General features: G+C 50.1%; 12 protein-coding genes across 12 annotated transcripts; 4 read left to right on the forward strand and 8 right to left on the reverse strand.

The window, feature by feature from the left end:
• Positions 1-399: 399 nt before the first annotated feature.
• On the reverse strand, positions 400-897 carry N7518_000063 (uncharacterized protein; the record flags this gene model as incomplete). The annotated part of the gene is made up of 1 exon (XM_057180991.1): positions 400-897. One exon carries the CDS (start codon positions 895-897, stop codon positions 400-402), a length of 498 nt encoding a protein of 165 aa, XP_057046341.1.
• A 667-nt stretch (positions 898-1,564) lies between these two features.
• Positions 1,565-2,550, forward strand: N7518_000064 (uncharacterized protein; the record flags this gene model as incomplete). The annotated part of the gene is made up of 3 exons (XM_057180992.1): positions 1,565-2,010; positions 2,064-2,391; positions 2,440-2,550. 3 exons carry the CDS (start codon positions 1,565-1,567, stop codon positions 2,548-2,550), a joined length of 885 nt encoding a protein of 294 aa, XP_057046342.1.
• Positions 2,551-2,623: 73 nt separating this feature from the next.
• Positions 2,624-3,305, reverse strand: N7518_000065 (GFA family protein; the record flags this gene model as incomplete). The annotated part of the gene is made up of 2 exons (XM_057180993.1): positions 2,624-2,756; positions 2,806-3,305. 2 exons carry the CDS (start codon positions 3,303-3,305, stop codon positions 2,624-2,626), a joined length of 633 nt encoding a protein of 210 aa, XP_057046343.1.
• A 419-nt stretch (positions 3,306-3,724) lies between these two features.
• N7518_000066 (F-box domain protein) lies at positions 3,725-5,403 on the forward strand (the record flags this gene model as incomplete). The annotated part of the gene is made up of 2 exons (XM_057180994.1): positions 3,725-4,020; positions 4,077-5,403. The coding sequence occupies 2 exons, from the start codon at positions 3,725-3,727 to the stop codon at positions 5,401-5,403; spliced, it is 1,623 nt and encodes a 540-aa protein (XP_057046344.1).
• A 175-nt stretch (positions 5,404-5,578) lies between these two features.
• On the reverse strand, positions 5,579-6,697 carry N7518_000067 (DUF3431 domain-containing protein; the record flags this gene model as incomplete). The annotated part of the gene is made up of 3 exons (XM_057180995.1): positions 5,579-5,742; positions 5,800-6,254; positions 6,309-6,697. 3 exons carry the CDS (start codon positions 6,695-6,697, stop codon positions 5,579-5,581), a joined length of 1,008 nt encoding a protein of 335 aa, XP_057046345.1.
• Positions 6,698-7,959: 1,262 nt separating this feature from the next.
• Positions 7,960-9,927, reverse strand: N7518_000068 (uncharacterized protein; the record flags this gene model as incomplete). Its single annotated transcript, XM_057180996.1, has 2 exons — positions 7,960-9,769; positions 9,821-9,927. The coding sequence occupies 2 exons, from the start codon at positions 9,925-9,927 to the stop codon at positions 7,960-7,962; spliced, it is 1,917 nt and encodes a 638-aa protein (XP_057046346.1).
• Positions 9,928-10,503: 576 nt separating this feature from the next.
• Positions 10,504-12,137, reverse strand: N7518_000069 (glycoside hydrolase family 27 protein; the record flags this gene model as incomplete). Its single annotated transcript, XM_057180997.1, has 7 exons — positions 10,504-10,887; positions 10,946-11,130; positions 11,188-11,251; positions 11,311-11,483; positions 11,540-11,629; positions 11,685-11,825; positions 11,876-12,137. The coding sequence occupies 7 exons, from the start codon at positions 12,135-12,137 to the stop codon at positions 10,504-10,506; spliced, it is 1,299 nt and encodes a 432-aa protein (XP_057046347.1).
• Positions 12,138-12,866: 729 nt separating this feature from the next.
• Positions 12,867-16,678, reverse strand: N7518_000070 (putative inositol polyphosphate phosphatase; the record flags this gene model as incomplete). The annotated part of the gene is made up of 5 exons (XM_057180998.1): positions 12,867-13,607; positions 13,656-13,915; positions 13,967-14,176; positions 14,229-16,566; positions 16,619-16,678. 5 exons carry the CDS (start codon positions 16,676-16,678, stop codon positions 12,867-12,869), a joined length of 3,609 nt encoding a protein of 1,202 aa, XP_057046348.1.
• A 495-nt stretch (positions 16,679-17,173) lies between these two features.
• N7518_000071 (CHY zinc finger protein) lies at positions 17,174-17,748 on the forward strand (the record flags this gene model as incomplete). The annotated part of the gene is made up of 5 exons (XM_057180999.1): positions 17,174-17,216; positions 17,272-17,345; positions 17,402-17,463; positions 17,517-17,618; positions 17,667-17,748. Coding segments are annotated over 5 exons (363 nt in total), but the record flags the coding sequence as incomplete, so codon positions are not given.
• Positions 17,749-18,049: 301 nt separating this feature from the next.
• On the reverse strand, positions 18,050-19,155 carry pre6 (proteasome core particle subunit alpha 4; the record flags this gene model as incomplete). Its single annotated transcript, XM_057181000.1, has 5 exons — positions 18,050-18,374; positions 18,437-18,824; positions 18,935-18,987; positions 19,046-19,052; positions 19,128-19,155. 5 exons carry the CDS (start codon positions 19,153-19,155, stop codon positions 18,050-18,052), a joined length of 801 nt encoding a protein of 266 aa, XP_057046350.1.
• Positions 19,156-19,281: 126 nt separating this feature from the next.
• Positions 19,282-20,292, forward strand: N7518_000073 (uncharacterized protein; the record flags this gene model as incomplete). The annotated part of the gene is made up of 3 exons (XM_057181001.1): positions 19,282-19,381; positions 19,634-19,861; positions 20,078-20,292. The coding sequence occupies 3 exons, from the start codon at positions 19,282-19,284 to the stop codon at positions 20,290-20,292; spliced, it is 543 nt and encodes a 180-aa protein (XP_057046351.1).
• An 18-nt stretch (positions 20,293-20,310) lies between these two features.
• On the reverse strand, positions 20,311-22,568 carry N7518_000074 (putative RNA binding protein (Arp); the record flags this gene model as incomplete). Its single annotated transcript, XM_057181002.1, has 4 exons — positions 22,272-22,568; positions 22,127-22,184; positions 21,341-22,047; positions 20,311-21,249 (listed from the first exon to the last, which is right to left on the reverse strand). The coding sequence occupies exons 1-4, from the start codon at positions 22,425-22,427 to the stop codon at positions 20,311-20,313; spliced, it is 1,860 nt and encodes a 619-aa protein (XP_057046352.1). The 5' UTR covers positions 22,428-22,568.
• Positions 22,569-22,591: the final 23 nt, after the last annotated feature.

The raw sequence follows: 22,591 nt of genomic DNA on the forward strand, positions 1-22,591 counted from the left end.
GCACGGGAAAACTTGCAACCGCACAACTCAATCGCAACGTTGCAGATGAAGATAAAGACAAAGACGGCAAGCCCCTAGTGTTGGAATTGATTGAAAAGGGAAAGAAAAAGATCTGAAACAGCCCAGGTTAGACCGGCTGCGGTGGAAAAGGCCATTTTCTCGAGGCTACTTCAGGCGTGATCTCTTCGCTCATTGTCTCGATGAACATGTTGTGAGTTCCATGTTCGCATTTTTCGTTGCCTCCCATCGGTCGTTTGGAACCCAGCCAGAAATGTCGGTGAAAAGCTGGCTCTTCACGAGATCCCACAAATAAAGCATATCTTCATATTGTACTTGTTCGGCGTGTGCTTGACATTCATTTTCTGTAATCAGAAAGGGGCAGTTGACTGGGAGTCCTAGTTAACTGCGAAATCGAACAATACTGTACATACGAAATTTTAGAGTGGCCACTTCAGAAGCCGTGGTCAACGAGGGTGGACCCGCATTCGAACAAGGGATTTTCGCTATGACCTCGTTGCCATCGTCCATTGCAAGAAGTAGAGCTTTATTGAAGTTTCCTTCCAGCTTGACAACACGAACACACTTCGTCGCATCACCGAAATATGATGCCGCTAGGCGACAGAGACCATCGAGATCAAACTTCACGAAACGCAGCTGCTGTTGGGCCTTTTCGTCAATAAGCCACCGGCCAGAGGTATATCGGAAGAGATCGTCTGATTTTACTGCATTTAGCTGTTTCGTCTGCATCGTTCGGTGCGAGTTTTGCTTTGTGTTCAGAAAAGCTGCGTTCGAAGGGCCATAACAAATGGTAGCTAGACCAGTGCAAGATGGAAACTTGACGGGCGAGGGTCTAGATATCAGTCGAAACAGACCTCGAGACGGTGGCTGCCTCCACATAGTGTGAATAGAGCCTGATTTGGTGCAAGGTCTAGTGGCAGGGGTGCTGTCCGAGTGTATTCTCCGACAACTAGGGAAGCTTATCAGGACTGATCTACCAGAGATCGATCACATGATCTGCATGTACCTGTATAAACGATGAGTCCTGAAGTGCGTATCAAAGGTCGGGAATATCTCCTGAAGAGGGTCATAAGCCTACAATACGAACTCATCACCTGAGCTTTCCCTTTTCTTAGGATAAGATCAGACTGGGGTGTATATATTTTACCCTGCTTTCACTCGTACCAATCCGTAGCCATCTTCACCGCCGTTTGGAGTGAATTCCACACACATAGACTGTATATAGATTGCTTTAATTATGTATCTTCTAAGATATTATAGTTATACTCCGTAATCCAAGCCGGATAACTAATAATTAGCGACTGAGATAATCTACTGCCCACACGTGCGGGATATCTCGGGGTACCTCCGGGGCTAATATAAATGCAGACCCGCATGTCGCGATGTAACCCTTAGCAGCTCATCACCCCATTTGGAAAATGGTCTCTTGAATGGTCTTGGATATTCTTGGCTATGCTGTCTCCAAGAGTATGTATTTAAGAGAGAGGTATACTGGACAATTCAAATCGCGACCCCTGTATCCCATAACATTCCCCCAAGTCCAACCATGCAGTTCAAGCTAGGAGCTAGCTTGGCAGCCCTGGCCGCCAGCCATGTGGCAGTGGCAGCTCTCACACAGATAACAAATGATGAGATGAGCTCCCTCCTCGATGCCGGTGGTGTAGATCTAGCAGACCGCTACGCGCCCATCTGGTTCTTTGGGCAAGCTCAGAACCAGCCACCCTGCTATCCAACCTGGGCGTATAGCGGCTCACCGGATACATCGGATGTCTACGATGCTGCCCACAAGACACCGGCCGCGGCCCAGTGTGATTACCCAGATGTCGGGTGCAATTGTCGCAACCCTGGCGTTGGTATCCGAAATGAGGGACCTGCATTTCCCGTTTACTATACATACCGACAATGCAACGAGTCCGAGATTCGCGTCGTGTACAATCTCTTTTATGAGAAAGACGGCGCAAATTTTGCCGGCATCAACACTGGGCATGACTAGTAGGTGACCCTTTCTGGCCTTGTGGTTCAGCCCAACTCTAACATCGTTCCAGTGACTGGGAACGAGTGGTGATCATCCACTCTCGGGATAGCAACAACATGTGGGCACCATCGCGCGCCCTGCTCTCTGCGCATAGCGGGTACCACAACCTGGCCTGGGGCGATATCCAAAACACCCTCACGACCGACGAGATCAATGCCGGAGATGCCAAAACCCCGAACGGTGTAAAGGGGAATGATCACCCCAAGGTGTATGTGTCGTGGTCGAAGCATGCTCACTTCGATACCCGCAATACCGGCTGGAACGATCCGGCGAGTCAGTCACTGGATACTGCATTCCGGAGTGATGATTGGTGGTACTCTGTCAATCCACAGTACTATGTAAGTTTCTTGATTTGCAATGTGGAGCCAATGCTGATGTTTCGATAGATCCGAGCCGATGATAGTACGGAGGCTGGTAAGGTAATTGGGGCCGCTGATTGGGGTAGCGCAAGCAGTGACCCGGTGTCGGTGCAGGCTGGTGTGTGCGCGGCTTCATAGTGGTGACTGCAAGCTTGGTTGGGAACATCGTACATATCTTCAACTTCTATGTCCATATCCGGTTGTCGCCTGTTTATACAATCATCCCTCCGACTTCGATCCGGTTACCGTGGTCGTCCATCCGGTCACTGACATTCGCCATTCCACTCCATTTGGGAAGACCATCGGGAAGATCTAGCATGCGTGACTCATAAAAGATGTGACATCTAGCCGGACATTAGTATGCACTCCTGGAGTAGTAGCAAATGCACATACGTCGGCTTGAAAACCTCCCTCTTCTTTCTTTGCTCCTGGCTAGATCCCTCGAGCTGAATCAATTGAGGGAAAATCAAACACATATTCCGACCTTCATCCATGATAGGTGTCCGGCAATTGGCACAAGACACCTTGGTAGGCAAGATATGTTTCTGACTTCGATGTGTAGAAGAATAAAACGCCAGACCGCTTGCACCATTGGTGAATGACATATCATACTTGTGGAAGATCGCCGCCCACTGAAGAGGAGCTCCGTGGGTAACTCGGCACACAGGGCAATGACAGTATTTAGCATTGAGTGGTTTCTCTCGCTTCAAGAGATAGGTGATATTTCCACAGAAACACTTTCCACGCCACTTGATGGGACCGAATTGCTCCTCGGATTGCACCTTGTATGGTGGCAGGTGTTTCCAGTGTTCTACAGGGGTGGATTCTGGGATTGTGTTGGTACGTGCTGGGCAGGGAAGAGGATCGACGAAGTTGCGACTTATTTCAGGCATGGTGATGTGATTTGAGGGGTGTGAGGAGTGTGAGGGTTGAAGCGTATGTTCTCCCAGACCATAATAACGATGATGTTAGTCAATGGCCAACCATGTATAGATCTCGGATGGATTGTGTGTCCGTTGAATCTTAGGCATTTCCTAAAAATGACGCTGTTGACTCCGTGATGTCATGAAATTCGCGGCCTCAAATCGTCTCCATAATATTCGACCTATGAGAAATAATTTTTGCCGCGTGTCAACTCATCCGAAAGATCTTCAAAGATCTTCAGCTATATTAGACGTGATGAAACCCGTGTTTCATGTTAGTGGCTGGGGGCTGAAGGGGGGTGATGGTTGACGGACCCTGCATTAACGCGCTTTGTCCCAATCATCTCCTCTCTTTACCTTTCACATTCTCCCACACCCTCCCAGCCAGAATGGGCCTTTTTGATAAGCTGCGACGAAGCTCGCGACGGAGCTCACGGCGAAGTGACCGAGAAACACCCGACCCACCATCGCCCCGCGTTAATGTGCCCGGTCGAGATTACACCAAACAGCTACCTCGACCAGTATTGGCGCTTATTTTCTCCTTTGTTTGTCCGCACGCCGTCGATAACACATATGGCACATCCGAGGAATCTGCCAGCGATGGCTGTATGCTATGCGACATGCGCGACCTGGCACACTGCACCCTCGTCAACAAGCAGTGGTTTATGAATGCGCGGGCGCTTCTGTAGGAGATCCCCGGGCCTTTTGCCAAGCGAGAGACTAACACCAGTCTGCTGCCAGTTACACCAACGTCCGAATCGACCCCGTCCATTACTGCGAACTCGAAATCGAATTAGCCGCCAAGCGAAAACGCCGCTCTTTCTTTGACCGCAATGGCGATCCTATCGATGCCCCGCAAGTCCGTCTGGAATTGTTTATGCGAACAGTGCGAGAGTCACAGGGGCTGGGAAATATGGTGCTGTCACTCCGAATGCCATACATGACCCGCGAGGCCAACAAAGCCAACGTGGCCCGCACTATCTCCGTTCTTCCTAATCTCCGCTTTGTTGATCTGCCGGTGGGTTTGTACAGCGACGAGCCATCCTGCCTACCCTTGAAACAGGAGCTGATGGCTCGATGCCCCGAGCTGCGCCGCATGGCCTATCGCCAAGGTGCGGAGGGCAGTTTTTCACGTCTCCCGGGTTCTCAACTATGGATGAATTTGGAGGTGCTCGAGCTATCTGGTGTTCAAATGGAAGCTAGTACCCTGCGCGGCGGAATCGCTTCATTCCCCCATCTTCGTGATCTCACGCTCGAAGACCTCGGTTGGCTTGACGATTCTGCATTTGCAGTGAACGTACCTCTTCCACCATTCCCGGCAGTTCAGTCTCTTACGCTTCGCGATACCCCCAATGTCACGGCAAGCGGGCTTGTCGCATTTCTTTCCATGCCAGCGAACCGCGCGAATTTGGGGTCTTTGATATTATCTTCTACTGGCGTTGCTCCATCCCGACTACATTATATTCTTTCTGCCGCTCCGCGACTCCACAGCCTTTCTATCATCCAGGAGGTCTCTCGCTCATTCCCAATGGAGCAGATTCCTCCCATGGCGTCGAAGTCGCTGCATCTCCTGCATTATGAACTCACATCCAAAACGGATAATCACGGAATGCCACCAGTGGTATCCTCATACTATACCTATCTTATTTCGTCGTTGGTGTCGCGAACCTTACCAGCTCTTCGAGATTTATATGTCCGTGATTCCTCCTTCCCCGATACTCTGTTGCTCATGCCGCCACCACGACTCTTCGGCGGTGGTGAAGGTGGGCCGCAGATGCGGGGCGGTCTTTCACAGCCCCTGAATGTGTACAGCAAGGGCCTGGATGAGTTTGAGTGGAATTTCACACCTTACGACCCCAGCCCGGAGTTCGGGCGCCGTGACTCAAGGACGCGCCCCGTAAGTTTCCACGAGGCCCAGCTAAACCGGTCTTGGGGCGGCGATGCTCGCAAGAGCGTGCTCGTCGGGAACGGGTTCGGTGGGTTCCTGGCTGTTCCAGCTGAGGAAGAACGACCCATGAGTAGTCAGGGATACCACAAGCGGTCGAGTAAGCAGGATATATGGCGGTGAGATTATTATATATGGATTCCACTGAATAGGAGGGTCAGTATCTTGAGACATTTGGTCCGAGGTCGTCTAGCGGACGATGAACGCACTTCATGAAATGATGATTGGGTACATAGGTCAAGTCTCTAATGGAAATGTTCAGTTCATTCAAGCATAATCGGGCGATATACATGCGTGGCTATTCCGCGGTTTGGTTCTGTTCTGGCCATCCTTTTGGCAGCTGTAAACCGCGCCATACCCACTGCTTCTGGATTTCGCTGTCTGTCATATTACAATAACCGTATGTCTGGCAATAACATTTGCGTTGGTCGAGACAATACTGAGCCGGTTTTCCGAAGATCACTGTAAACAGTCAATGTTAGCAAGAGATCAAGAGATCAGCGCGAATGAGAAACCCACTATGCCATGAATACTCCAGAATACGCCCACTGATGCCGGCGTCCAAATCGGTCTCCATCAACCACCGCTGCAAACGAACATAGTGCTCCAGACTCTGCTCGTGAATCTTCTTCTTGGACAAAGCAAACTGACTACAACACGGTGTCCCAACCATCTCTGGGACTTCTGCGCGCGGAAACAACTCCATAAACCGATCGGGATACTCGACCGCGGTGGGATGTCCGTGGTCTTCTGGTCTCTCTCGGAGATAGCGAGCGGGCTCTAGTTCGGTGGGACAGCCGACGGTCCAGGCGCAGCGCAAATTCACATAGCCAGCCTCTTGGACGAAGGCGAGGTTGAGATGGGAGATGGAGATGACGGAGTCGTAGAGCGGGTTATCGACATGCCATTGGTAGCGGCCGCCGTGGAGGAAGACTGATACTTCAGGAAGGGACCAGTAACGATCGATAATATAGCTGATTCCGAGGGCAATTAGTATGACAACAAGACTCGAGGTATGAAAAACGTACGTCAGATATACCATAGCTTCATTGCCCTTATTTACCGGGACGGTCAAGCCACCGTCTTCGTGTTTCGCATCCGCACGATAGATATTCGCCTTCCAGTGTGACAGATGCTCTTCAACCCAGGACATATTGCTAGCCTCCATAGCGGCGAGAACCAACTCTTTATCAGCGGGTATATCATCCAGAACGAAGCGTTCGTCATCGCCAGCCACGATATCCTGAATTGCTGTCCAGCTTGTGCCTATATTCGGTGCTCGGTCGAGAATCAGCTGATATGATAGAAGCAGTAATGTCACTGCTATACCGAGGTAGATGAAGACCCGCGACCGTGGTGAGACACTGGCATCGCGGGGGGAAACGCAATCCCGAAGCGGGGAATACAGCCGCCTCATTGCATTGTATTTATATAGAGGGGCAAGGAAATACAGAAGGGAATGGACAAAAGACAGGGGACGGTAGGAAGTAGGCAATGTTCAGGTCAAATGGAAAAAAGAAGATAACAGGGCAGACGCTCTGACGTAGTGGACTGGGTGGATTTCCATGGTTACATGAGATATCAACATACAACAGTTACTACATACGAAAGTGCACGATCTATAGAACAGCAATGGTTCAATGTTGGTTCTTTTCTGTATCCACAGTTATTAAAAGATCTGCAACCTAGGGCTGGGGAGACTCAGGCTGCAAGCGGACATCCTGGTTTCAGGACTCGATGTATACCACCAAGTCCATGTATATGAGTACAATGAGTACGACACTATACTACACCATGCTAATTGATTTTCTTCTAGGCAAGCAATGCCAGCTCGATTGGATAAACTACTACCTCCTAGGTGATCTCTAGGGCTAATTCCAAGGTTGATGGTAAATCGCCGAAAATGGCACCTTCCGGTTTAAGCCCTTCAGGTACCCCAGGTACCGATATTAGTCATCCCAAGTATACTCCAGGGGTTCCCCTTGACATCAACATAATCAAGATCCGTACATTCAGCTTAATTAAATATAGAATTAGCATGGTTGGTGTAACTAATGGCAACACAGCAGTGACACATGGTAAATATGCAGTTGCATGTATTATTATCGCTTAGTGCCTGGTACTTCCTTCCATTTTAGTGCTCACCTCGTGCCGCTTTTTGGTCGAGGGGCACGTGAAGGTGGGTCCGCGGGTGGGAGTGTGGATTAAGTAAGGCAGCCTAGCCTAGTCTGTATTAGCGTGCCGTAGCACGTGCATTCATGCATATGATGGCTCATTGACATTTCAAAGTGATCGAGAGCAATTATCTGGAGAGCAAGGTCCGAATAGGTTTGCAAACCAAAAAGACATACCAAAAGAGATGAATAAGCAGTCGACTATTCCTATACCTATCTACGGAGTATATACTCAAAAGTGAGGTGCCCAATGAGAATTAAGTCACATACTTCGTCACCTATCATCCAACTAATACTCTTTTCTTTTCTATATTATTATTACTATGGATGTACTAGATTATGATGCTGATTTATATATCTTATTGATTCTTATAGATGATCTCAATCTTCAAAGAACACGTGAAAAGACAGTTCTATATGCGTAGAAATACAGACAAAAGAAGAAGAATTAATACTGCTCAATAGCAAAGTTAGTGAATGACTCACCTGAGTTCATCATTTAAATCTATAGCTCCTCAGCTAAATCAACCATGCTCGGGCGGTTCCTCAAATTGTACCGAGATTGAGTAGAGTCTTGACTCTGGCGTGAAACTGACGTACGGGAGCCTTGGCTCTGATGTGAGACCGATGCACGAGGGTTGGCTCTTACAGAAAAGAATGCGGACTGGATCGACTGCCCGGCCTTCAGGTTCGAAGCAGTAAAGTCCGGGTTCATCCCTGAGTTCAATGGCTCTGGCAGCAAAGTAATCTGTTGAGGCAAAGTGACATATTTATCCATTCCCACGGGGAAGATTGAGTCCATATACTGGGATTGAGTCCAGAAAGCAGTGTCGATGGAATCCTGTGGAGTCAGCCCGGAAAAGTCGATATCAGGTAGCGCTGTCATATCGAAGGATTTCGGGTCTAGGAGATCAAAGAAACTCGGGTCTGATAGATCTAAATCCATATCCATAGGCAGGTCCAGGCAGGGTGGGTCGAAAGACTGTAGATCCAAAGTGTCATCATTCAAAAACTGTGTGAATTCCACATTAGCCAGGTCCTCTTCGGTCCAGTCCATCACCTGTGTCAAGTCCAATGCATTCACATCCGGCTCATCCACAGCATCATCATTCAAAAGCGTGCTGAAATCAATATCTGGTACATCCGCTGCACTCCAGTCCATCGTGTGTGTCCAGTCAATATTATTCAAATCGGCTGGGCTCGTGGCATATTCCTGTGGTAGTTGTGCGGTGAGTTGTTCCATAGTAGTATCGATTAGAGCTTCGTCAAGGGAACTCAGGTCCTCTGTCTGCTCTAGAGTCAATTGAGGATCAGGGGTCTGTTGTACTGAAGCCTGACTGCTCTGATTGAACGAAGGGCGTGTCTGCGTGCTTTGAAAGGAGGTCCTTGCGGTAGCAAAAGACCAAGTGGAACTATTCTCGGGTGACGGGGTCCATGTAGGTGTGTTAGAAGGTCGCTGGTCATTAAAATTCTTAAAGGGCAATGGCTGCAAGTAAGTAACATACTGATAGTTTGACCGTTTGGGGTCTACCGCCTGTGGCGGGAGCAGAGTGTGCATATAGGGATGCAGAGACCTGATGGGCTCTGAGTTACCCGGGAACTGAATCTTCGGGACTGTGATATCAATAGTGTCGAGCCATAAGCCCCGAGCCAGGTCTCCATCAAACTTAGGGCTTTTTCGGCGTAGCTCAGCGAACTCCGACTCACCAAAAATCCTCACTCTCTTCCCGTGTCTTGTAAGCTGCTGGGGATTCAGTCGATAATACCCGCAGTACCTAAGGACTGCAGGAAGTACCAACTCGGGGCGATAGTCTTTGACAGACTTTAAGCCAGTAATCTGAAAGTTATTACTCCCGTCAGGGATGGGCTCCCTACTATACACTGAGTGAACAGCATACTGCAAAACGAAAGCAGGAGCAGTATCCATAAGATCACGGAATCTGCAAAAGGCAATAGCCTGGAGGTCAGTAATTCTTAGAAGAAGAGCAGTCTGAAACATTGACAAATGAATGCGCAAGAGCTGACAGATCTGAGGACAAGTCACGCAGCCACCAGGGCAGGGCCTAACTGAGTAATATTTCAAGTCGGCTTCGTCAACCGAATAGTCACCAGTATAAAAGAAATTAAGAAGACTGTCGACCTGCTCAGGACGTACCAAATCAGGAAGAACAAGCTTCTGCTTATCTCCAGTCTTGTGGATTCGCCAGTCAATCCAACGGGTCGACTTGCGAATGATATTCAAGTGCACATTCCAGCCGCGTCGGGGCTGGTCTGGGTGTAGCAGCTTGAAGTCAGGGGCATAGGCTTCAAAATATCTAATAAAATGTTAGTATATATCCTTTTTATGTGTGTCTTTTGTCACTTACTCGTTCTGTTCAGCTTGGAGTTGAGCCTTGCGGTTACCCAGCTCACCCCAACCCAGCCAAACACGGGGCAGGCCGGCATGAGAGTTGCAGTGGTAGTGGGCAGGCATGGTTGCTGCAAGATATTCCTGAATACAATGTGTTAGTTAGTCTAATGAGTTTGGTAGTAAATACTGAGAATGTGATTGTAGATGTGAAGTGTGATGAGAAATGAGGATTGTGCCGGGACATCGAAGCACTTAAATACTCAAGGGGGCTTTTCTTTTTCAAATATATTGATTCTATTTGAACAATGCCAATATAATCATGAAAGCCAATAAAGAGACTATAAATACTCGGCGGAATATCGAACGTCAAAATTCTTTGTTCTTCGACCCTTAGCCTCGGATCCTGCAATGAGTTCTGATTGACTGGATAATATCCATATTGTTGTTATAGATTTCCTAAAGATGGCCATTGTGTTTCTATGTTCATTGTGGCCAATATCCCCTTAAGCTCTTTGAGCCTCGCCTGAACAACCATGAAAAATACTCTTTATGCTCTTTATGCTCTCTAATCTCAGCATTCCATGCTTAGAGATATGTCACGGGTAATGAATTTCAAAATTTGTGCATGTCTACCGCAATAACTGCGATACTGAATACCGACCACTCTGAACAAAGCCATTGTTCTTTGGTAATCTCTGTCTAGCATCGTCTCTTGACCACCAGCACAGCCACATCATGACTCTCCAAGGAGGTGCTATACTCAGTCTTCACGCAGCCCAGATCCTTGCCAGTCCAAGCATCAATGACATGATAATCATGGCTCTTGAGCTGGGGAACCTCGCTCCATGTCGCAGTGCGAGTAGAAGTCACATTCTCGGAATTCAGCATTAGCACAAAAGTGCCCTGTAAAGTGGAGGATGTACCAGACCAATACTCTGCTGGATGGACGGCGTCGAAAGTCCAGTCGGGATTGTAACCCCACTTATAAGGATGGGCAGGACTGCCAATAACAGGGTCTTGGTTGAAGTCAATAAGATACTTGTTCTTCAGAATGGCCACGTGGTCATCGCTGATAGAATCAAGCTTTAGGATTGTCAGTATATCTTGCCATAAGCATAAGACATCCAAAGATACCACATACCGCCGTGCCAATGATCAAAGGGGACTTCATGATGGCCCAAAGGGCAAAGTGTGCCCTATTTTCCTCGATAGTAAGAGCTCCATTACCAACCTCCAACATGTCCGGGTCGGGATGACCCCAGAAATCGACGTATTTCATCAGGAAGCTGTTCTCATTGGCAATTTCTGCAATACGAGCCCAATTTGCTGAACAAACAGAGTCAGCTTCTAAATCTCCCACTGCGTATCAGTCAAACAACTTACCGTTGATATCGTCAGACATGCGCCATGAGTTTCCGGTTTCATTACCCCAGGTATTGACGTCAGCCTGGCCCCAGTCACAAAGCGAATACAATATTGTTCGGTCAAGGCTGAGTAACGCGTCACGCATTGCAGTATACCGGGCATATGTGTTCGATGTTTTCCAGTCATATCCTTCTGGGCGGGATCGCTAAGATCAGGACAGGTGCCATTAGGGTGGCTTCCAGAGCCCTCAGGAACACAGTAATGGTATGAATCCGTCCAATTACTGGGGACACCGCAGTTGTCATATTTGAGGTCTGCGAGTTTTAGCATTTAGGTGAAAGCAGATTCACGGGAATACAATAGAACTTACAGTCAATACCCCAGTCAGCAAAAGACTGCGCATCGACTGTCTCGTATCCCAGACTAGCGGGATAATGAGCACAAGTCTCATCACCAGCACCTGGCGTATATCAGTCTTGATTTCTGATCAGTATACAGACGGAGGGGATACTAACTGCTGTAAATCCCGATTTTCAGTCCCAAATCATGGACTTGCTCTGCAACACCAGAGATACCATCGGGGAACTTGGATGGATCTGGAATGATGCGATTTGTGCTATTATCGCGGGTGTTCTGGATGCTCCAGCAGTCATCGACTAGAAAGTATCAGCGATTCGAACCATTTTATGCAAAGCTCAGTTCATACTGTTGATGTATTCATAACCCAGATCCTTCAGTCCAAGATTAACAACCTCATTGGCAGCGGTCAGAACCTTGGTAGAATTGATATCACATCCGAATGCATTCCAGGAATTCCATCCTAGAACAGGCAATCTACCCTTATTTGAGTCAATATCTTTGTGATTAGTCCATAACAGAAGAAAACATACAACACCACTTTCCCTAACCAGGGCATTTGCTACTGGTAGCAAAGGCAATGCAACAGCGAGAGTGAATGGCGCTAGCATGACTGTAGATTGTATTTCGTTTGTCTTTGCTAATTAACTAGATCTTGTAAATCCGGGGATCTTTATAGACCCCGGTCTCGTGCGGGGAAGGGTCAATGTCATGTCACTTTAATTAATTTCCCTGGGAATAACAGTGTCGATCATCACAGTAGTATCGCTTATACGCATCCGCATCAATTGGTAAATAGAGGGGTATGGAGAGGGGACTATGAAGACGTCAAGATGAGATTGAAGAGTTCAGAAGCTAAGCCCTAAACTATAGGATTTGACAAGGGCATTGTTATACGCACTGCGAGCGGAGTAGCCCTGTGGTTAAACGTACCTTGAGACATCCTCCTAAGATTTCATTCAGTATCTTGCAATGTTCCTAATTGGGAACAGTACAGGGGGCGGACAGGGGACGGGGAAAGGCATAAAGATCGACAGGAAAAGAATCAAAATAACAGGAAACGCGCATTCGCAAAATACTCCGATTATTGTATGTCACATCAGGTCTCTAGAGTGGCTTCTTCAATGCAGATCAATGCTAGAAAGAGTACGGAGTATGTCCTGGTACAATACTACACTCATATAAAGAAACCTTTTTAGCTCTAACAACCGTCATGATACATATCTATCGTAAAATCATTAGTCGTACAATATACACCATGCTTCCACCCAAATGCTTATTAAAAAGAAGTTCTCTTCACTTCGAAAAAGAAAGATAAGGAGAGACAATCATGCGAGCGGCTAATGCTTTCCCAGGATCAATTCACGGGCCTGGCGGGGATCGGTGCCGAGGACAGTGATGAGATACTCGATGCTAACTTCAGAAGCCAAGCGGCGTTTCTCATCTTGGAACTCATCATTGCAGATTTCCCACGACGCGTTCCGTTCTTTACTTAGAACGGTCTTAGCGCGGATTTTAAACGTTGCACTGACCGGCCGGTGGTCGGAGGCGCGGACTTCGTGGCGCCGATAATCAAGCTGCTTGACGTGGCCCAGGCCACGGTAAAGGATGCGGTCGCACCAGGCAGGAGAGCGTTTCTTGTCACTAGAGTCATACTCGTCCGTACCCACGTCGTACTTGTAGGTCGGGGCGAAGGTAATACGTGACTCGGTGAAGGCGCGCAGGCGGAAACCGGGGTTCTTCCGCCGAGAAGCAAGTAGCTGATCTCGATCCAGAAGTTTTGGTAAGTTGTTCTGGCGAACTGCGTCGATGATCACATTTCGAGGAATTGAGTCGATTCGGTAGTTCAGATCTCCGTTCAGAATGCACACTTCATGATCCATGATCATGGTGCCATCACCACCGCTGGCGAACTGGTCTGCCCGTAGGGTCATGCTATTTTCCGCAGGCAAAGACTCGGCTTCTAGGATCGCAGCAATATCGTTGTTTCGGTTGGCGGTCTGGGTTTGACCGGCCGCCAAATGGCAGTTCACAAAGCACATCGAGGTGTCATCCAAGATGAAGCGAAAGACAAGGGCACCCTAATGCAATTAGATAAAGGCCATAGCAAAGAGCGGAATATCACAAACCTTGTTTCCATGTAAACCGCCCATTCCGCGCTTAATCTCGGAGGCATGGATGTTTCTGATATTATGGCGTTCCTTGTGTTTAATGAAAACGCAAGTAAACAGTCCCACCATGTTCGCAGTATGCAAGAGAACGTAGGATTCCTCAAGAGGCATGCATTCGTGAAGGGTCCGAGTAAGATGATCGATCCACACTCGATACTGACGACTCATATGCTCTTTCTCGCCGTTTTCTTTCTTTTTACTACCAAGCAGCAAGCTCTCTGTGGCGATGTCAGCGGGCTTTCCTGTCAAAGAAAAATTGTTACACTTACTAGCTGTGATCTTCTTATTCTCAAGATCAACCAACTCCTGGAACCCAAATACCACGATATCAGGTGGGTCTTCGGGGGTAACCACATCTCGAATGAAATCCGACGTTCGCACACTGCCAGGGGTAGAAGCTCCCGCATTCCAAGTTAAGACAACAGCCTTGATTTCTCGGAAGTTGCAGTATTCCACGTCTCTGGCGTCCATCCGCGCATCTACTATGTGTTAGTGGAAGCCATCAACGGATGAGAACAATATTTTACTTACCCAACCAATCGTCCTCAAGCATTCCGTCCCAGATGCGAATGCAATTATCAGTGCCGAGAGAGGTCACCTGCAGGCGGTTCATGGTCCATACGCTGCTCATGTCTAACACGAAGCTGGATACGGGACTTTCGTGGGCACGCCAGTCTTTCTTCACGGTCCAAGGGTTGGTGGACACATCATAGACGTAAATCATGCCAGTTTTATACGCAGCCCAAAGATAGTCTCCGACAAATCCAAGGCAGTTGATTTTATACACACTGACGTTGGCCACTGCCAAACAAACAAAATCGGTTGAGGAATACACGGTAACCTTGCCGTCTGCGTGTCCCAAATACACCCGACCTCCATCTCGCGTGGTATAGGAACCGGAAGTCACATCGCCCGAGTGCTGAAGACCGAGAGGTCGTTTGAAGACCTTGAATGGGACATCATCCCGTGCATTGGGGCGGTATATATGGACGTCTTTCCCTGCTGCCAGCCACAGCTTGTCATCAACTACCATAGAGAACGTGTGACCGCGGGCTACACGTTCGGAAGGGGTGTGGTAGCTGTATTGCAAGTTAGGCGTGCCGGTCTCGTCTGGTGACCAAACAAGCAGTCGGCCTTCGTCATCAAGCGTCCACATTTCTTTCTTGTGTCGCAAGATTTGGATGACTTCTCGGCGGGAGGGGTATGCGCGGGTGGCCACGATGGATTGGCTCGGGATATCGACTTCGTGGATATCTCCAGCACTGGTACCGAGCCAGATACGCTCGCCCTCGCTTTCAAGATCTTTCCCTGGCTTAAAAGCAAGAGATAAACTTTTCACAGTCTCGCCATGGCTGAGACTCATCACTAGATCACCAGTTGTAAGATCCCACACCCTAGTCAGATACCCAGTTGTGCACACATACTTGCCGCACACAGCCAGCAAACGAGTATCATACTTTGTCAGGATATCTCTCGGTCCAGATTTAAAGCGGGGAGGTCGACGGTTAGCTTTTGAGGCATCGGGGTAGTCGGTCCGTAAGATAGCTGGCTCTTCGATTTGCTCTTCTTCCTCTGTGTCTGTACGCACCACACGCCGCTCGGGAAGAGAAGAGGACAGTTTAGTCTCACGGGGTACAGATGGTTGCCGCTGGATTGGTTTTGGCTCGGAGGATTGGCTAGCACGTGGGAAAGAAGGCACAGAACCAACAACCGGTGCCAGCTGCGAATGGTTGCTTTGATGTCTGGAAGACTCTCGCACAGGAGAGACTCCACTTCGGCGGGGAGCCCCAGAAGGTCGAGGAGGAAGCCCTGGGCGATCGGAGGGAATATCACTGGCTCGGGCTCTCTGCGCGGAAAGAGGGGTAGCAGTGGCAGTCGGAGCGTCTACTGGGGCAGATGGAACTTGCACCATCAAGGGCTTGGAGTTACGTGAGGGCTCTGGACCAGGAGGGATCCTTGAGAATCCCATCTCTCTAGCGTCATGCCTGGCGCTCGGAGACGCAGCAGGTAATCGCTCATCGAATGAGCGTCGAATCGGTGGCTCCGTCCTTGGTCGAGCTAATGCTGGTGCTGGCCTAGCACTGCTCTTCCCAGACGATTTCGGCTCAGCCACATGCTTCTCTGGGCTACCAGGAGGGGTGCTAAAAGGTGAAACACTTCGATCGGGTGATGCTCGTCCTGGTCGAGGAGCCAGCAAGCTGGTCTCTTGGTGAGAAAGCATGGCTGGTTTGGCCGGGATTTTGGGCTTTGATGCGCGGTTGGCTGGGGGCGGCAACGAGGCACTTTTTAATTTCCGGTCTGCCGGGCTCCCAGTGAGGTTGGCGCGGAGAGACCCAGGCGACACCCTAGGCATTTTATCCCCTGCATTAACTGACGGACCGAACTTCGGTATCGGGGAAATCGGGCGAGGTGGTGCTGGCGAGACGGACATCGATTCTCGCGGGCGATGGCCTGGACTCCGAGTCTTTCGGCTGTCACCATGCGGTGTCCAAACTTCATCGCGATCTTGTACGCGTGGCGGCGATTTAGGCGAATGTACTGTCAAGGTCGGCGGTAGCTGTGGCGATGAACGGTGGAAGTTCATAGACATGGGCCGGCCATATCGTCTGCCGGAGAACCCACGATCCCGGAGTCTCTCGCCATTCGACTGCTGAAGCGGGGTGGGTCTATCTTCAGCAGGGGTCCATGGGGAATGGTCTCGGGGCAAATCGAGCGAAGCACGGGTGGAGGATCGGGGGTCATCGCCAGACTCCGGAGTTGCCAGTAAAAGGTTTGTGGAAGTGCGCGGGCTGGCAGCTACAGCAGACGGAGCTCTGCGGTGAGAAAGATTCTCGAAGTGAGACAGCAAGGAGGACACCGGTCTCTGTGGCTGTATTTCATGTTAGTTTATTGTGTGCAACAAAACAGTTACGTATGCATACAGTGGGAGGAGCGGCGTCATCATTGTTGTCCGGCTGTTTCCCTGTGCCGGCCATGGCCATTATCACGGATCCGTCGCCGAGACCAGCTGAAAGAATGGATCATAGACTTGGAGATATTGGGTGTCAAATAGTGGCGCGGAGGCAGTAGAGTAAATGTTCGTGGGCACGGCTACAGGGATGTCGTGGGGCTCGGAGTATGGAGAAAGGAGACGACGTAAGCGGCGCAAAAGGCCCAGGAACAGAAGATGAAGCTTGACCGTCAATATTTCGAGGAATTCCGAGGGATATCCAGGGGTTTAAAAGGGGGTGAAAGGCAAAACTTGATGAGATGGGTGGCGGGGAGGAAAGTGGAGGGAATCACGGGAGTTGGCGATCACTTTCTGTCCGCGTCTCTTTGGACTTGAGCATCGACATCTCGCACTTTGCTGTCATTTTTCTTTCGCATTTCATAGCCATGTGGTAAGTCTGCTTCTCGTGATGTCCTGGAGCATGCTCATGCTCGTGATTCCTTTCCCTGGTCCAAAATCCGATTGCTAATACACCCCGCTCCGCAGTAAACACATTCTGAACGCTCAAGTATCCATCCGCTCGCACTGCTGTACGCTTGAATCGACCTCGTATTTGATGACACAGGATTGACCGAGGATATCTAGGCCGAAAATGGTTCGACTGCGCCGAATGCCACCGAGAGAGCGAGTCACACCCGCTCGAGAAGAGCGACGAGATGGTACGCCCCTATTCTCCGGCTAGCGCATGTCTATAAGGCTGACATTCATGGGGTAGATCTTTGCATGCAAGAAGTGCAAGAAGTGTTTCCGCAAAAACGCTGCTGAGTTCGATGAGACGTATGCAAGGAAGGGTTCAATGTCCAAGTGGCAGCGGGCTAATTTGCTTTTAGTGATGAGTACTGCCCTTACTGTGATAATCACTTTGTCATTGAGGCACGCGAGCCCGAGGCGCGACTACATGTTGAGGGTGAGGATGCTCGTATGGACAACCGGTATGTCGAGCACAATCTTCTAATTGGCAGGATGCTGACCAGATCAAGTATGCTCAAGGACGAACGTGTTGCGCGCGACAAGGAGCGCTCTCTCTTCACTATCAAAGACGTATCCGACCGTATGGGCTAAACTGCGCATATTGGGGGTGGGGAGGTGGGAAGACAATTAGCGGGGACGGCGCAATTTCATGATGTTGACGATTTGATGGTACTGTCTCTTGCAATAGTTCAAGACAGATGAAAACTTCCTTGGCACCAATACCCTTTTCTGCCTTGGTGTACAATATACAATACGAAATAAACCTGCACATGTGGAGATGTGTTTTAGACTTCATGATTTTGGATTCTCGTCAAAGAAAAGACCCAACGCTACTGTAAATTGGAACAAATCAACGATCCAGTCACCTCTCAGGCTCTGAATCCTTTCGCACTTAATCGGTCGACTCGGCGCCACCCGGCCGGGTGAGGATAGCCGCCGTGGTGGTCCCTGTCCGGGTCTTCTTCTTGGCTGCTTCCTCCTGCTTCTCAGTCTCGATGTTCTTCACGTACGACTCGATCTGGTCATCTGGCAGCATCTCAATAGTCTTACCGGGCGCCATGATAGCGACCTCGATGTTCTTGGCACCCGTCTGCACAACCTCAAGCAGAGACTTGATGGTCAGCTGGATTGTCTGCTCACGGTCCATATCATCCTGGTGGTTGCGCTCGAGGAATTCGCGGACGGTCTTGCTGGAACGACCGATGGCGTTGGCTTTCCTGTAACGAGAAAAGAGATTAGCGTTCATCCATTACGAGACGTAGGCTGGAAAAACACCTACCAGGCTGAGTAGATTCCAGACGGCTCAGTCTGGTACAGCCGCGGGATGGTGTCGTTCTTGTCGAATCCAACCACCAGCGTACTGATACCAAATGGACGCACACCACCACTCTGTGTGTATCTCTGCTGAACACCAGCAATATATTTCGTAATATACTCGATGCTGGCGGGGTCCTCGACAGTCAGACGGTGGGACTGAGCTTCTAAGCGGGCCTTGTCGATAAGGATGCGGGCATCGGCGTTCAGTCCAGCAAAGGCAAGACAGGCGTGGTTGTCCACCAGGGCGATCTTGGAGGGAGTAATGCGGGTATCTTGGAGCTTGAGGGCGGAACGCTTTTCGCAACCGAGAACGACAATGTCCTTGCCTTTGACACCCACAGCGCAAGTTCCTAGAATCATCTACCATCAGCAAATTATGTCTATTGATGGAAAGAATGGGAGCGACAGCAGAAAATGGGGCAAAGGAAGCTGCTAGGGAAGCAAATCACGGCGATCTTACCTCGCTTCACAGCCTCCATGGCATATTCAACCTGGAAGACGTGTCCATCAGGACTGGGAGAGGGTTAGAAAACAAACTCTGGAGCTGAAGTGTAGCTTGAAGGCTTCATACCTGAATACTGCGATAAGTTAGCATGATACAGCTCTCGTCCTGAACAGGAGCAAAGGGAGCTGGACGTGGGGAGCTAGCTTACCTGAAAGAGCTCGGTCGTATCCGGACATTGTGAATCAAGGAGGACTGGATTAGAGGTGATTAAAGGTCTGTAAATAACAAGTTCAAAGGAAGCAATGAGGTAGAATAAGGGCAACGCGGAGTGTCAAGTAGCTGAGGTCAATTGGGTTGGAGCAATGACGGGTTCCGGGCGGTGGACGCGAAAGCCTACGGCTGCCTCCAGCGCCAACACTCGCGGTACTTTCGTTCGATATGGACGCACCATAGTAATTCCATGTACCTAGCAGTTGACCAACAATCTTGTAACGAGAATGCATCCTTATATTAAACAGTGTTGTCATGAAAGAAAAAGTCTCAGATCAGCCTTGAATTCACTAAAATCTGTCGAAGTACACTTGTAAGACGTTATAATGTACTCCGTACTCTGTACTAGTCAATACATATCGCCCGATCTGTTAGAATTTTATATAATCCTAAAGAAAGACCTAAATAAACAGAATACACATGAAAATACACATGAAAATATAGACACAATGATTTTTTTGCATTCACAGTGCTTCGACCCCGAAGAGATCCTCGATTCGATGCCCAAGCTTCAAAATAAATCCCCAACACCCCAAACGGAGTCCCAGTATATCCCCACCCAGATCAAGACCGTGAATTCTCCGACGCTTCCCATGACCAAAGAGTGCAGAAAGGGAGCCACAAAATATCTAAAATGCAATGCCAAAAGCAGGGCAAACCCAACGCAAATGTGTCCATGCCTGCAGACAATAAACCAGAGATGGGCCGGAACATTCGAAAAATACAATGCACCACACACCCCTATAAGGGCCCTCGATAAAAAAAAACAACCATATAGCGCAAGATGGAAATCACAAATATGGGGGGAAAAGAAGAAGAAAAAGGAAAACAAAAAAAACAAAAAACAGACCAAAACCCAACGATAAACAAGGCATCACGCAAAAAAAGCACTGGGCGGCGAAGGCGAGAGAGAAAGAAATCCGAAAATCTTCGACAACGCTAACCCGCCTGCTCCTTCCAACCCGATGCACCAAAACCGCAGAATCCCTTATACAAATGCGTATCAACCAATATCAACCAACGCAGAAACCCGCCACAATGCAGGGTTGCAATATGGACAACATAAGCGTGAGCGCCCAGTTCGTGAGTGGGGCATGAAATAGGTACAACTAGACCCATATTTAAGCGGGCGACTTGTTGGCACCGGAGCCGTTGCGACGAGAGTGGGGGTCGTCAGACACTGTCAGACCACCGAGGCCACTGGACAAGAAGGCGAAGGGGTCACTAGCACCATCGGTACCGTAGAAGGCACCGTTCGAAGCACTGGTGGATGGAACACCGTGGTCCGCACCAGTGAAAGCAGCCTGAGTGGCCGGGTTGGCGAACGAGGCGGCCGAGTGCGAGGTGCCGGAAGAGCCGTAGCCCGAGGTCATCTGACCCATGGGAGGGTACGCACCGGGGGTATTGTTGCCCAGACCACCGGAGGGCAGAGCGTAGTTGTTAGGCGGGCCACCGAACTGTTGACCGAACCCACCGAATCCACCGGCGGTCGAGGCGAACGGAGCTGGTGCAGGGGTGCTCGTCATCGAGTTGGGCCCCATATTAAATTGCGACGGTGGATCCATCGGGGACGGGAATGCCGAGTCTGCCACGACGGCAGCGCCCGAGCGAGGGGCACCGCAGCGTAGGCAGTTGATGTTCTTCGCAAAGTTGTGATAGCCACAGCCCTCAGAACCACATTTCCAGTCGCCTGCGCGGAAGGGGACAACGCCGCCGTTGCCACCCATACCACGCGAGTGACCACCACCCATACCGTGACCGCCGTGGCCCATGTGAGGAGGCATCATTGATGGCGGGCCGTAGCCGTAGTTTCCGTAGCTCATTGGGTCGGGTGCGGCCGCCATGGCGGGGAACGAGCAGCGGAAGCAAGCTGTGCGGCGCTGGAAGTTAGAGAAGCCGCAAGACGGGCAAGTCCAGTCACCAGGACGGGGGCGGTTCTTGGAGGGCGGGAAAGGAGTGAGTATCTCGGCGGCCCGGTCTAGAACCCGGCTGGAAGAGGGAGAGACCTCAATCGCCTTTTCATTGAGCGCACGGCCGTTCATGCACAGGCTTTCAGCAGCCTAGTAAGTAGTTAGTAGGCAAAACTAAGGATAAAACACAGGAAGTTCTGTATCGTAGAACCGCCAAATCAATACCAAGATGCAAACTCACCTCCTCGTGTGAAGAGAAGACGGCAAAGCCAGTTCCAGTGGGCTTGTGCTGGTCTGGCGTCCGCAGAGTCCAGAATGCGATGGGACGACCGCCGAACTGAGTGAACCAGCTCTCCAACTCAGACTGAGTGGTATCGTGGGGCAGACCACTAAGGTGCAGGACCTTGCTCCGTTCCGCCAAAAAGGCCCGAACGTCGGCATGAGCATCCATAGGACGAGTGAGGATCTCAGGGTGTTCCTGGGGCGGCTGCGACTTGCGAATCAAACCACGAAGCACACGGGCGAGAGTAACAGATTCCTCCATGGCACGGCGGGGCGAAGCGGGGGCCAAAGCTTGCAAATGGAAAGGAAGGTTGTGCTTAATCGGGGCGGACGACTGAACGGGCTCGACCTCGAGGGCAGCGCAGATGTTGGAGAGCGAGCTGGGACCGAAAGGAAGCGACTCGGGGTGGTGCGTCTGCCAGCGCTGATATTCTGTTCGCAAGTCGAAAGTACGGGAGTGCTGCAGGTATGCGGGCAGCACGACGGCCTTGTCGCGGGCCTCGCGGGGCAGCTGCACCCGCAGATCCCACGAGTCCAACGTCACAAAAGCAAACTCGAGGTGTTTGCTAATGAGGTGTTCCTGGGCGAAGGCGTCGAATCGAGAGATGGCGTCCCGGAAAGTGCCTGCGGAGCGAACGTGTTCCCATGTCAAAGTGGTCAAGCTCGCTTCAGAGAATTGTCAGCCACAAATTGGATTCCTAGCAAAACCCAATGCAATCCAAGGTTGTTTTCAAGGCGATCTTACTGCAAAGCGGGGTGATTGGAGTATTGACGGGCTTGACGAGAACACTTTCGCGGTGCAACTAAACAATTGGGGAAAAAAATATGTCAGCTTCCATGGCCTCGGGAGTAAGTTGTATGTTGGGTAGAAGACACTGGGGGGAACGGACTTCCTCGCAGGTCTTGGTGTCCAACAAGATCCAGCCTAACTCAATGACCTCAGCCGAGTCCTTAGTCACATATACGCCATGTTCGTCGCAGGTGGTTGCAACGTGGATGACGATGTATCGATCCAGCTTGGGGGTTGGTGCTGAAACGGCCGCCATCGCTGACTTGTCCGGTGCCAACGGAGCGGCAAGGGAATCCCGGGGGAAGATGGGGAAGATGTCTCTGCGGGAAAAGCAGAAGACAAAGACAAGGCCGGAGAAGAGGGTGGTAAGAATAGAAGAGAAAGCCCGGGGGAGGAGAGAAGGGAAAGGGGGGGAGAAGA

The sequence above is a fragment of the Penicillium psychrosexuale genome (assembly GCF_028828465.1).
Source record: "Penicillium psychrosexuale strain IBT 29551 chromosome Unknown utg000001l, whole genome shotgun sequence".
Lineage (NCBI taxonomy): Eukaryota > Fungi > Ascomycota > Eurotiomycetes > Eurotiales > Aspergillaceae > Penicillium > Penicillium psychrosexuale.